General features: G+C 56.8%; 1 protein-coding gene across 1 annotated transcript; it reads right to left on the reverse strand.

Moving 5' to 3' along the window:
- Positions 1-681: 681 nt before the first annotated feature.
- On the reverse strand, positions 682-11601 carry LOC308179565 (uncharacterized protein). Its single transcript, XM_080559943.1, has 7 exons — positions 8760-11601; positions 8430-8501; positions 7852-7943; positions 7236-7338; positions 6012-6168; positions 5032-5236; positions 682-1067 (listed from the first exon to the last, which is right to left on the reverse strand). The coding sequence occupies exons 2-7, from the start codon at positions 8480-8482 to the stop codon at positions 904-906; spliced, it is 774 nt and encodes a 257-aa protein (XP_080416069.1). The 5' UTR covers positions 8483-8501; positions 8760-11601; the 3' UTR covers positions 682-903.
- Between the last annotated feature and the right edge of the window lie 149 nt (positions 11602-11750).

An 11750-nucleotide genomic window follows, 5' to 3' on the forward strand; every position in this document is an offset into this window, starting at 1 on the left:
CCCTCGCCCTTCTGAGGGAAGGCGGGGCTTCCTGCTGGGCGCGTGCGCGATGGAGGGGGGCGGCCCCGTGCCCGCGCACGCTCGTGTCCGCCGCCAGGGGGCGCGCGGGGCGGGGCCTCGCCTCACCTCAGGGCCCGCCGCGGTAACGGGAGGGGGCGCCGCAGGAAGGGAGCCGCTTAAAGAGGGAATAAATAAATAAATAAATACATACATACATACACACATACATACATACATACATACATACATACCGGCTGCGGGCGGCTGCCTGCAGGGGGCACCGGCGGCGGGTCTGCCCGTGCCGTGCCTGGGGCTGGCTCCGCGCCTCGGCCGGTCCCGTTGTGCCCCAGCCGCCCCCCGCACCGTGGCGCCGCCCCCGGTCCGCACTCAGCTAATCGGGGCTCGGCGTCTGTATGGCGAAGGACAAAGCCCCGGGCAGCCCGGGCAGGAGCGAAGAATCCCAAATAACCGCTGGGTGCGCGCGGCCGGGAGCACCGAGGCTCCGGCACAGCCCTCGCGAGGGGCGCGGCGGGGGCTGGGGCGAGGACGAGCCGCGAGGAGGGCCGGGGGTGGCCGTGGGGCCGCTTCTCTGCGCCCAGGGGCTGAACGTGCCCAGGGGCTGCTTCTCCCAGGGGTGAGGAGCGCAGCAGGAGGGCGTGAAGGGGCTGGTTGGAAGGGAAGAGGTGGGTAATGAGGGGCTGGGGAAGGCAGGGCGGGCGGCCTGCACGTGGGGCAGAGGGAGCGGGCTGTGGGGAGCAGTGGTGCGGTCTAAGCCGTTGGCCAGCACAACAGCTTTTGCAGCAGCCCTCTGGATACAAACCAGAAGATCAAGGAAACCTGTGCAAGGCGTGGACGTTGTTGGGAGGCAGGAACACGTGGAGACGTCCCAGCTGAGCCCTCAGATCACCCACAGACAGGCTGGCAGACGCCAGCTTTCCCTTCAAACCAATCTCCTGACCATCGCTCCTTCCCTGGCACCGCAGCTGGGCTCCGGGGCCGCTGCAGGTCCGTGGCTGCTCGGTGTGTCCCAGGCCTGGTTACCTCCATCTTGGGATGCTCCTTCTGTCCTGGGGAGTTAAAGAAATTTCCAAAATTGACAAGGATCCGGAAATTGTCCAGGGGAAAAAAAAATCTGTGCTACATTCTGGCTCCAGGGCTGTGTTCATACATTCAGCAACTTACAAAAAGCAGCTCTTTGGGCCGGTTCATTGACTGGCAGGAATTAGAGAGCTAAGTCACTGCAGGGTTGGTAATTAGCTGCTGTGAAAGTGTTTTGTAGAATCAAGTTTCTAGTGTGAGGGGATGAGAAAAGTGTTTGTAAAGCAAGCCAGCCCCGGGCTGCAGGAGCTGGGCAGATGGGGCTTGCGGAAGGACGGATGCAGCTCCCATGCTTCTGCGGAGAGGGATTTTGCCTGAAAATTAGATCGGTTTCTTCTGGGGAGACAGCACCCCAAATTCCTTCCTCCCGCAGCACTGGGGAGCTCTCCTGCCCCGGCAGTGGTGCTGTGCCCCAGGCAGAGCACAACATGGCTCATCTCAGAGGGAGCAGCAGCATTTTACATTCTGCATCTGCCTTTCTCCCACTAACAAACAGGAGAGAGCAGTTGCCAAACTGGCAAAATGTAAGTGACAAGCCCCTGTGTGGCAGCACCTGCCCCAATTCCATCTCCTAGCCCCAATTCCTGAGGGAAGGACGCTCGTTCCTCCTGCACGCGGTCTGCCCCTGCCAGGCAGACCCACTCCTGCAGAGGGGGGAACAGGAGTTGAGAAAAAAAGGGGCAGGAGGGGAGAAAAGGACAAACTCAAAGAGCACCCTGCTGAGAGGAAGCCCCCAGGAAGAGACCCAGCTCTCCACATCAGTGTGGAGGTACTGCACCACGTCCTCTTCCCTGCTCCAGCATCCACAGCCCCAAAAAGAAGCTGGGAATGTGCTAGTGGAGAAGAAACGGGGATTTTGGGGGGTGTAGGGAATGCAAGACATCCAGCCATAGGAAATGAAGGCTCCTTGGTTCCACCACGCACACAACTTGCTGAAGGCTCCTGGGCTTCAAGCTGAGGGCGTCCCTTCAAGCTGCCTCTCTGGGACCCTTTGATTTGGTTAATTAGACACAAAGTTGTTCCGTGCTGTGGGAGGAAGGGTACGTGTTGAGGAACCTGGCTACCGATGCTTTACTAATGAGGTAATTCTGTGTGTCTGCCTGACAAGGCTCCGCATGCACAGCCCCACTCGCAGCCGTGTGCCCCCAGCCCCCGCGCTCCGGTCCCGCTCCGGCAGTCGGCAGCACCAGCGCTGCGAGCGCTGCACCACGTCCCCCTGCACAGAGCCCTGCTAGCAGCGCTTCTCTGCACCAGGGCTGGTTTAACACAGCCCGTCTGCAGCTGAGTAACCCCACAACAGGGGCCAAACTTCCTAATTCCCTCTATTTTTCAGCCTAAATGCCATCTTTGGTTCTGTCCGGTAACTTGTTTCTGCCTCTCTCTTCTGCTCCAGAAGATCCCACCTCGCATAACCCAAGTATTAGGGCTTGCTTACACTTAAAAGGTAATTTTGGATTAAGGGACCCATAAATCTGGAAGTCAGCAGTTAACTTAATTCCTGGATAGTTCTGGAACGATTTAGTCAAAAATGGTCCTTTCTGAGTAATTCAGCGCACTGGCAGGCCCCCTCCAGTTAGCAGCAGGATCAAGTAAGACAAGGTTTGTAAAAAGCAGGTCTATTTTTTCCTACTGCTTTCTCTCTTGGTCTGAAAGCAGATAATAATCTCCCCCTTCGGAGCCTGCCTCACTTAAATCCTCACACTGTCACCGCTGAAATGTTGTTACAGAGATCTAGGAATTCCCCGAGCATTTGGATTTCACGGGGTTATTTCACAGGTAAGGAATGCAACGCTCTGCCTCCACGGGTCTCTTACACGTCTCCTTCCCCTCCATCAGGGCGACAGACAGCCGCCCTTTCTTTACCAGTTTCGCAGGGTGTTTGCTGAGGGGCACGGTGCCACCCCCAGGTTCCCACAAAGCCTTCTCCAGGCGGCTGCAGGGAGGGACGCGGCGGCGCGGCGCATCCCTTCCCCATCCCTGCCCCGTGCCGCAGCCAGCAGGTAGCCACCGGGAGATGCCTACAGAGCCTCCTGCCTCCCCAGCTACAGGTTTGCGCTTGGAGTGCCCTAATTACTGCATGCATGGGCAGATCTGGGCAGTGCTATGGGTGTACCTGAATTCAAGTTATTTAGGTTAACAGCAAATTGCACAGGATGGTTGCTCGGGGATCTGGGCAAACTATTCAAAGAAAAAAGAAAGCGTCTGATGAATTAGCCAATGTTTTTGTTTGTGGGCCATCCCAAAAAAAAAGAAACAAAACCTCCAGTTCTTACCAATGTGTTTGGTACTCAAAATTACTCCATGAATCATTTATGACCGAATAGATTGCAGTCAGTGGGTTTCTCATGTCCTGTTTGTATTTGTATCTTTGAGCCCTGGCTGGTCCTAATTTTGCCTGTGCTGAGTGGTTGATTTCAGTCTCCCAAGTCCCTACAGAGCTTTCAAGTCAGACCTAAATATGCAAGCCCCACTTTTTTATCCCGTGAAGTTTTTTGCAAACAAGTAGCAACTGACAGTACAAAATTGAGCAAGCTGCTGCCACTACAAGGAATTCACAGATTTTTCATGAGCACATGGGCTTGTTTTCTGCAGTGCTGCCTCACCGCTGGCTCCTCCAAGGGACAACGAAGCAGTAACGTCAGAGGGAGGTGATACCCGATGGCACATCTGCTGCAGCACGGCGCGTGGCTGTATCTGACACTGAATGCCATGGGCTCTGAGCACCCACTTCCCACACAGATCTCTTGCTGCCTGCATCCTACCTCTGTCCCTTTTTAGCCAAAACACAAGGCTTTGAAATGAAGTACTTGCACTGCAGGGCTGATTCCACTGCGAGAGTCAGAGATGAGAAAAAGTAGGAATTAAGAAGTGTGGTGTCTAACTGGAGGAGCCACAGATGGCTCGACGTGACTGCACGGGAAGCGAAGGCAGCGCTGCAGAGCGCAATTTCAGCTTTCAAGTCTTGTGCTCCCAAGATCTACATGCCATTTCTTGGATGTGGTTTGCCCTGAGGGCAATCTCAACAGCTGTGAAGTTTCAGCAGATGAACAATGTAGTTTTTAATAAATTTCACAAAGCAAATAAAATGATTTTAACTCATTCCTGTAAGCCCACTGTCGGTGCGAAGGCTCTTCCTGACTTGAATCCATTCATGTCATGAGTGTTCCCCATTTGAAACCCAGGGCCAGGCTGCTGCAGCACACCAGAGCTACCAGCTAGATTGCTCTGTTCATGGTTTTCGGAGAGCCCTTCCCCATCAAAAGAGGTTTCTCTCAGCCATGCCCATGGATCCTGGGAGGTGTAAGTACATTTCTGCATTTGCCTGTTCCCCCTACCCCCCAGTAACCTGCTTGTGCAGGAAGGTACCAAGCAGGGAAGCTGGATTCGTTTTTCCTGGGGGCTGTTGCCTCCCAGCTGCTGCACAGACTGCTGAGTCGTGAGCACCAAACCTTGTACGAGGGATTCCCCTGGTCTCCTGGTGCGGAAAGAGGAGCCATGTGCTGATCCCAGTCAAGGGCTGATGTCATTAGTTGCAACTTAAAAAGGACCTGCATGTCCCAAAATTCCTCCATTAGTCCTAGTCAAGAAATCAACTCTTCCAAATCACCCTCAGCATACACTCAGACCACGAGGACAGCAATCACTGGGAGCAATGTGAATTCACCTGCTGAGACAAGATGGCAAACCGGAGCCCTGTTTTGTTTCCTTCACCACAGCAGAGTACCCATAAGCAGTACAACGAAAAAGTCAGGGCACGTTTGTTTCGTGTGTAGCTGAAGGATCTGAGCCGCAGTTTGCTGCCTTTTCTCCAGATGGGATCTGCCAGGCTCTTCCACGGAGTCCAAAGCAGCGAGCTCACACGCCCTCGCAGAAGATACCAGTGCTGAGCAGCCCTGGAGCGATCTCACACCTTCACAGGGCTCCCTGTTTTACCTGTGCTGCCCCGGCTGATGGGCTTGGGGCTTGGCATTTCCTCCTCATCCACATGTCTACCCAGAGGCCATTTCCCTCCGTTCTGGTCCCTGGCTGGTCTCACTTCCCTCCCCTCTGTTGCAGACACAGCAAACGTCTCCAGAGAGCTGCTCTCGGCTGTTTTCCCAAGCAGAGCGCTGCGTGGGGACTTACGGCTCAGAGGAGTCTGCAGTAAAACAACACGTGAGCGAATTCAGAAGCGAGGATGGAGGCTGTGTGTCAGGCAGAGGCATCTGTGACCTTTTAGAAGGCTGTTAGCACCAACTCACGAACAGCTACTGCTTTGAACTAAAATATTACATTACCAGCTGCCTGCCCCCCTTTCCCTCTTCCCAAGCAAGGATGTAATGGCTGTATAGCAGCCTGAAAGATCCTGTGCAATGGTGCAGGCTCTACACAAACAGTCCACAGCCACCTGTGGCTCTGGGCCCTTTGTCTCAGCTCTCCAAAATGTCTCAGGACCACATCGCGCTCCTCTGCCCTACTGACACTGTCCAGTCCAGCAGCTCCCAACATCTGTTCTCAGTTGGAAATTTCTCCCTTCCCTTCCCTTCCCTTCCCTTCCCTTCCCTTCCCTTCCCTTCCCTTCCCTTCCCTTCCCTTCCCTTCCCTTCCCTTCCCTTCCCTTCCCTTCCCTTCCCTTCCCTTCCCTTCCCTTCCCTTCCCTTCCCTTCCCTTCCCTTCCCTTCCCTTCCCTTCCCTTCCCTTCCCTTCCCTTCCCTTCCCTTCCCTTCCCTTCCCTTCCCTTCCCTTCCCTTCCCTTCCCTTCCCTTCCCTTCCCTTCCCTTCCCTTCCCTTCCCTTCCCTTCCCTTCCCTTCCCTTCCCTTCCCTTCCCTTCCCTTCCCTTCCCTTCCCTTCCCTTCCCTTCCCTTCCCTTCCCTTCCCTTCCCTTCCCTTCCCTTCCCTTCCCTTCCCTTTCCCCTTTCCTCTTTAGAAGAACCTGACGGTGTCTTCTCCTTGTGTAGAGGACTAACACCTGGCCAGTCCAGCTGTGTCCCCAGCGCTCAGTCCTGCAGGCACGAGGGGAGTGCTCTCTCCTGGGTAGTGACGGTCCTGGCTTGCCAAGCTGGCCTGCACATCCCAGGGACAGGTGCTTTCTGCTTACCACAAGCAAAAGCACAGGCTGGGGCGATGCCCAAGCAATGCAGGGGGGCAGGAGCGATGCTTGTTGGTTCAGCGGGGTTTGCTGAGGAGGGGGGGAGCAGGAGGGAGATTGTGAGTTTGACTTTTCTGAGCAGAAACGAGTGTGAAGAATGCCTCAACCCACACCCTGAATTCCACAGCTCAGTGCCGGGGACAAGGGGAAGGAGGACAGGACGGGACATTTCCAGCAGACCCACGGCGTGTTCATAGCAGCCTCATCCCCGCAGCCCTGCCTCCCTCCCTCCCCCATCGCCTTCACATCTCGCGCTGCATTTTATTAACGCAGTCCCCCTTAGGCGAGAGGGAATCATATCCCAGGAGACATTCCAATCTTGGCTCCGCTTCGGAGGGGATCAGAGGGAGGCAAAGGTGGGGGTGTTTCACCAGGACGTCTCATTTGCGGAAATCTGGCAGGTCGAGCGCGCTGCAAGACGGCACTAGCAACCTCCTTATCAGACGCTGAGCCGCGGGCTGGAGCCAGCTCTGCTCCACGCTCACGCTGCGTCTCGGTGCCTCCCAAGGGCCGGTTGTTTGTGCTGTGCCCACGCTGCGGGCTCAAAGTTCAAAACCTGGGCCGGGGGCTGCTCAGCGCAGCTCTGCTACCAGGGCTTGCCCTTTTGCTCAGGGATGAGCGCTGCTGGGCACAGCATGCAGGCAGGCCCCTGCTGCCACGGGGGCTTGGCTGGGCCAGCACCCTTCTCCTGTGCAGTGTGCCTCAACCGCCAGCTTCTCACCGCATTCGCCCGCTGTGCAAGCCGGGGCTGACACCTCTTGCCCGAAATGGGAGCTGGCTCCCAGGCGTCTGGCTCCAGAGGTGAATTGTGTTGTGCACTGAGCCTACGCCAGGAAAATGCCAGCAGATGAAACTCCATCTCAGGCCAAGAGACGCGAAGATGGATGTGTTTTCCTTGCCCGGCTTATCTCGCAGGCAGCGCTTCTCACCGGAGCCCCGTGCTGTTTGTGTGCGCTCCGCTCCTGGCACGGGCTAGGAGCTGATTAGACAACAAACACCATGCCCTACCTCTCCCCGAGCCTGGAGCCCGCCGGTGCCCGCGCCGACCACGGCGGAGCAGGGAGCTGCTTGCTGGGGGCGAATCCCAGGGCTGGATGCAGCTGCAACAGGGCTGCGGGAGGAGAGGGGGAGGAAGAGCTGCACGGCCCTGCTGCTGCTCCAGCTCCGCGTGAGCTGCCGGGTGTGCTACACAGAGAGAGTTAACGGGGAAATGAGGGGGCTGCAGCTGCCTTAGCTGCTCCCCCATGGACCTGCTCCTGGGCTGAGCCCCCGACATGAAGAACATGCTTTGGGAGCACAGGGCTGGGTAAGGACCTACAGGGCACAGCAGCCTGGTCACACATGCTCCATTTTACAGCTGCGCAGGCGAGGGAAGGCAGGCTCTGGAAGGTGGGGTGCAGGACAGTCCTGCTACCCTCCTGCTTGTTCCTGGCCTGGGGAAGGCAGTGCCTGCAGAGCAGTTCATCCCCGTTAGCCTGCACCCAGCCCAGGGACTGTGCTCCAAGCGTGCCCCTTGATTTAACAAGGGCTGTATGCACAGCAGATCCTATACTCAACAGACTCCATGGCAAACCCAGAATGAAAGTCAAAGTTTTTTTTTAAAAAGACAAAACCAAATAAATACCGAACAAGTAGTAGTGGCCCAAGCAAAGCTTTCTGGCCCAAGCAAAACTTTCTGGAAATTCATACTGAGGCTGCTGTATCAGCCCAGTTAAGCTGAAATGCAGAAAAAAAAAATCAAACATATTATTTTGGAATTTTGAAGGTGCATGGTTTGGATTCAGGACAGCCTGCACAAGTCATTACATTACAAAAATTATATTCTAAAAAGAGCTTTGAAGCAAAGGATTTTGCCAACCAACAGACGTTTTTACTTATTACTTTAGATACTACTTTTACACTTGTGAGTCCAGGCCCGAAGGCCAAATTTCCAGTGACCCCAAGTCCTCTTCTTGCCCCTTCCCCATGCTTTGGGCTGCCAGCTGAGGAAGAGAACCCGGTAATTCAAGGCCTGTTCGGGCGGGAAATCCTCCCCAGCCCTGGTGCTTACAAGGGCAGCTCACTGCGCACGGCCCCCAGCCTTGTTTGCACCTACCATCACCTGTACAAACACCCACTTTGGCTGCCCCCGGGGAAAACACGATGCCAGGGCCAAAGCAAAGGGGAAGCCCTGAAAGCACAAAGGTGAGAATAGAGACTTGCCTGATGGGGATGCGTTCCCATTTGTCACCCACAGACCGTGATGCTGGAGACATCAATTCATGACGCTGTCACCTACAGAGTGAACAGGAAAGATGTTAGAAAAATCAAAAGGGTTTCTCTGTCCTGGGGCACTGGCTCCGGGGCCCCCCTCCAGCTGCTCTGGGAAATGCCCCGGAGGTGTAAAGCTCCGTGCTGACTTTGCAGGGAGCCAGAAGCCAGGCCCTGAGCCACACAGAACACAGCTGTGAAAGTCACACCAGGGAGGTGGCAGGAAACAAAAGGACTTTGGACAGACAGCCTTAATCCATTTAAATTCAGTTTCTCTCTCACCTCCCCCTTCCCCTTCGCTCAGAGACCTCTTCCCCCCCCTGCTCTCAGTCCAAAGTGCCACAGCAGTGTCTCACAGCAGTTTCACAGTGAAATGGCCCCATCGACCAGGAGAGTTACGCCACCTCTTTGCTGCTCTCAACAGAGAAGAGTCGGACCTGCCCTTGCTTTCCTTCCTCCTGTACACAGGTTGTTGCCTTGGTGCATTTCGAGGCTCGTGTTGTGATCGGCACCAAAGGAACAAAATGCTCAGGGACTACGTCCAGCCAAAAGCTAAAACCCTGCAAACTGTCCCCCATATCCAGCCAAACGGGGATTCCCCAGAGAGCTGGGAAAAGTGAGCAGAGGATGCTAGTTGTGAGCAAAAGGGCAGGGGATCCTCCAGCCACCCGTGCACACCGTTTCTGAGACCACGGAGCTCATTGCGCGTGTGACACAGCACAACAGGTTTGAGGAGAGGTTTCCCCCTGTGCTGTCATCCCCGGTCCCATTGGCTTCTTTCCTCATCCCTGGTCCCATTGGCACCTTCCAGAGGCGCAGGGAGGCCCCCGCACTTTTCTCAAAATCTAGGAGTAAAAGCAAACATGCTGGACCATGTTAAGACATACATCCCACTGGTGCGAGATAGGAGGGGCAGCTGTCGGGCACGAAGAGCCGTGCGTGGGGATGCTTTATCAGCACCAGCAGCGACTGGCAGGACCTCCTGATCACGAAGGCTTCCACGGATCTCCTGCAGCCACCACAAGCTCGCTGAACCCCAGATTTGGCTCCGGCCTGTCCGAGGCTACAGGAAAGCAAGCAGGCAGCGCCTGCACTGAGAGATGTCAGGCTGTCGGCGCGCTGGGGCTGGGGTGGAAGCCTGTGCTCATCTTCCAGCAGCCCCGGTACAGCCAGCAAGTGGCAAACTGAGGTAGGGACGAGGCATGAACACAGAGAGCTCCCAGCAGAGGAGGGTTAGCAAAAGGGCCTGGGCTGGCCCCGTGCAGAAGGTGAGCACACACGCTCCCAACCCACCCATCTTTCTGCTGCTAACCACGTCCCTGTTCTGCTGGGAAATGTTGGGAAACCCAAACACACCATACACTTTCTTTTGTGTTCAGTGTCTTGGCAGGAGCCGGCCGTTCTCACGCACAGTCCCGTCTCTGCAAGGGCTGTGTTTCCCAGAACACCCCCTTCGAAAGTCTCCCTTTTTTAACAAGAGCCAAACTGCCTGTCGCTGCCTCGCAGGCTGCTCCCACGCCTCTCCCTGCTTCCCCAGGGCACCGACAGACTCCACTGGCATGGGCTGAAGGCACCGAGCTCCCGGAGACACCAGCCATTCAAATGAAAGACACTAAAGAAAAGAGACACAAAGCTTTCCTTGCTAAGACCCAGCTGTCTGGCTCAGAGCAAGGCAAGAAAGTGGGAACTGCTCCGCGTTCCCGTGCACAGATGGACCAGCAGGAGCGCACACTGCACAGCGTGCAGCCTGAGCCCTGCGAGCACTGCCTCCCTGCTTCTTCCCTCCTGGCTCCTCTCACAAGCCTCTGGGACACTCCTGACATGCTGCTCCGACACAGGGACGACTCCTGCCAGTCCCAGTGCTTGCGCTGGTGGGGCTGGGGCTGCGACCAGGCACGGAGCTCTGCAGCTGGGGGTGCCCCCACATTTGATCCGTGCCCTGCTGCTGGTGGGGCCAGGTCAGGGCACAGCTCCCGACTGCCTGCCATGCGATGCCGTGCGACTGCTGGCCAGGATTTCGCTTTTCTGCCTCCTCTCCTGTTGCTCAGCACTGCGGTGCCATGCAAGCACGGCCACCGCCAGGCTCGTTCTTCCTGCATCTGCTTATCGTACTCAGTATTTACACCCTAAATATGGTTCCCATAAAGCAAAACACGAACAATTGATCGCAGACAAATAAAACCGTCACACGGTCTGGGATGTCAGGAAGCCTTCCCAACTCCCTGTGCACCAGCCCAGGCAGCTGGAGATCAAAGTCTCCTTATTTACATACATTTCTTGAACCAATTTGCAGTTAAACTCTGTCTGCTGAGGGGATGCTGACACAGTCCAGGGCCACAGAAACAGGAACCAAGAAACCAGAGCTGTGCACTGCCTGCCTCCGTCTCCAGGCTGAGCGGATGGGGGCTTTGGCATCTCCAAAATGGGGTGCACCCTTCCTTCCCCTTCCTCAGCACCCTGCACAGGGAAAGCCTTCCTGCAGGTGTGGAGCGAAGGGCTGGGTGCACACGTATGGCTCCAGCCGAGCCCTTTACAGGCAGAGCAGCGATGCAGACACGTTTCCTGCATTAAATCCAGAGGTCACATCTTCCCCGTGGGCACTGAGAGGCCTAGGCAGGCACTAAGGGTGTAGATGGATTGGGTTTTGTCCCTGGGAGGTCCCAAGGGATGGGGGAGCTGGAAAACACCTTCACTGTCCTCCCATCCACGCCCTGCTTGCAGCAGCAGAATCAGAGAATATCCCGAGCCGGGAGGGACCCACAAGGACCATCGAGTCCAACTCCTGGCACCACCCAGGTCCACCCCACGATTCAGACCACCTGGCGGAGAGCACAGTCCGAACGCTTCCTAAACGCCGGAGGCTGGGTGCCGTGACCAGTCCCCGGGGAGCCTGCCCCAGTGCGCGACCACCTCCGGGTGCAGAACCTTTGGGGAATCGTCCTTGGAGTCAGTGCTTTTGTGAATCCCCACAGCCAGCAGCGTCCGAGCCCCTTCCAGCCCGCCTGGGGACGGCTGGAGGAGCTGTGCCACCACAGACCTGAGGGGGCCGAGGGCGCTGCGTGCCTGGGGGATGTCGGCCCCGCTTCTGGGAGCCCCCCGGGGGCCTCCTTCCCCGGCAGCGCCGGCTCCCGCGGCCGGGGCTGGAAACAGGGAGCCTGCGGTGGCTGTGGGGAGTTACCGGCCCCCCCCCACACCTCGGGGAGGAAGAGGAGGAGGAGGAGAAGGGGGGCGGCGGGGCGGCCCCCTCCCGGCCCGGCTCCGCCCGGGGGCCGG

Source organism: Anser brachyrhynchus (genome assembly GCF_964034855.1).
Source record: "Anser brachyrhynchus genome assembly, chromosome: 17".
NCBI classification, from domain to species: Eukaryota; Metazoa; Chordata; class Aves; order Anseriformes; family Anatidae; genus Anser; species Anser brachyrhynchus.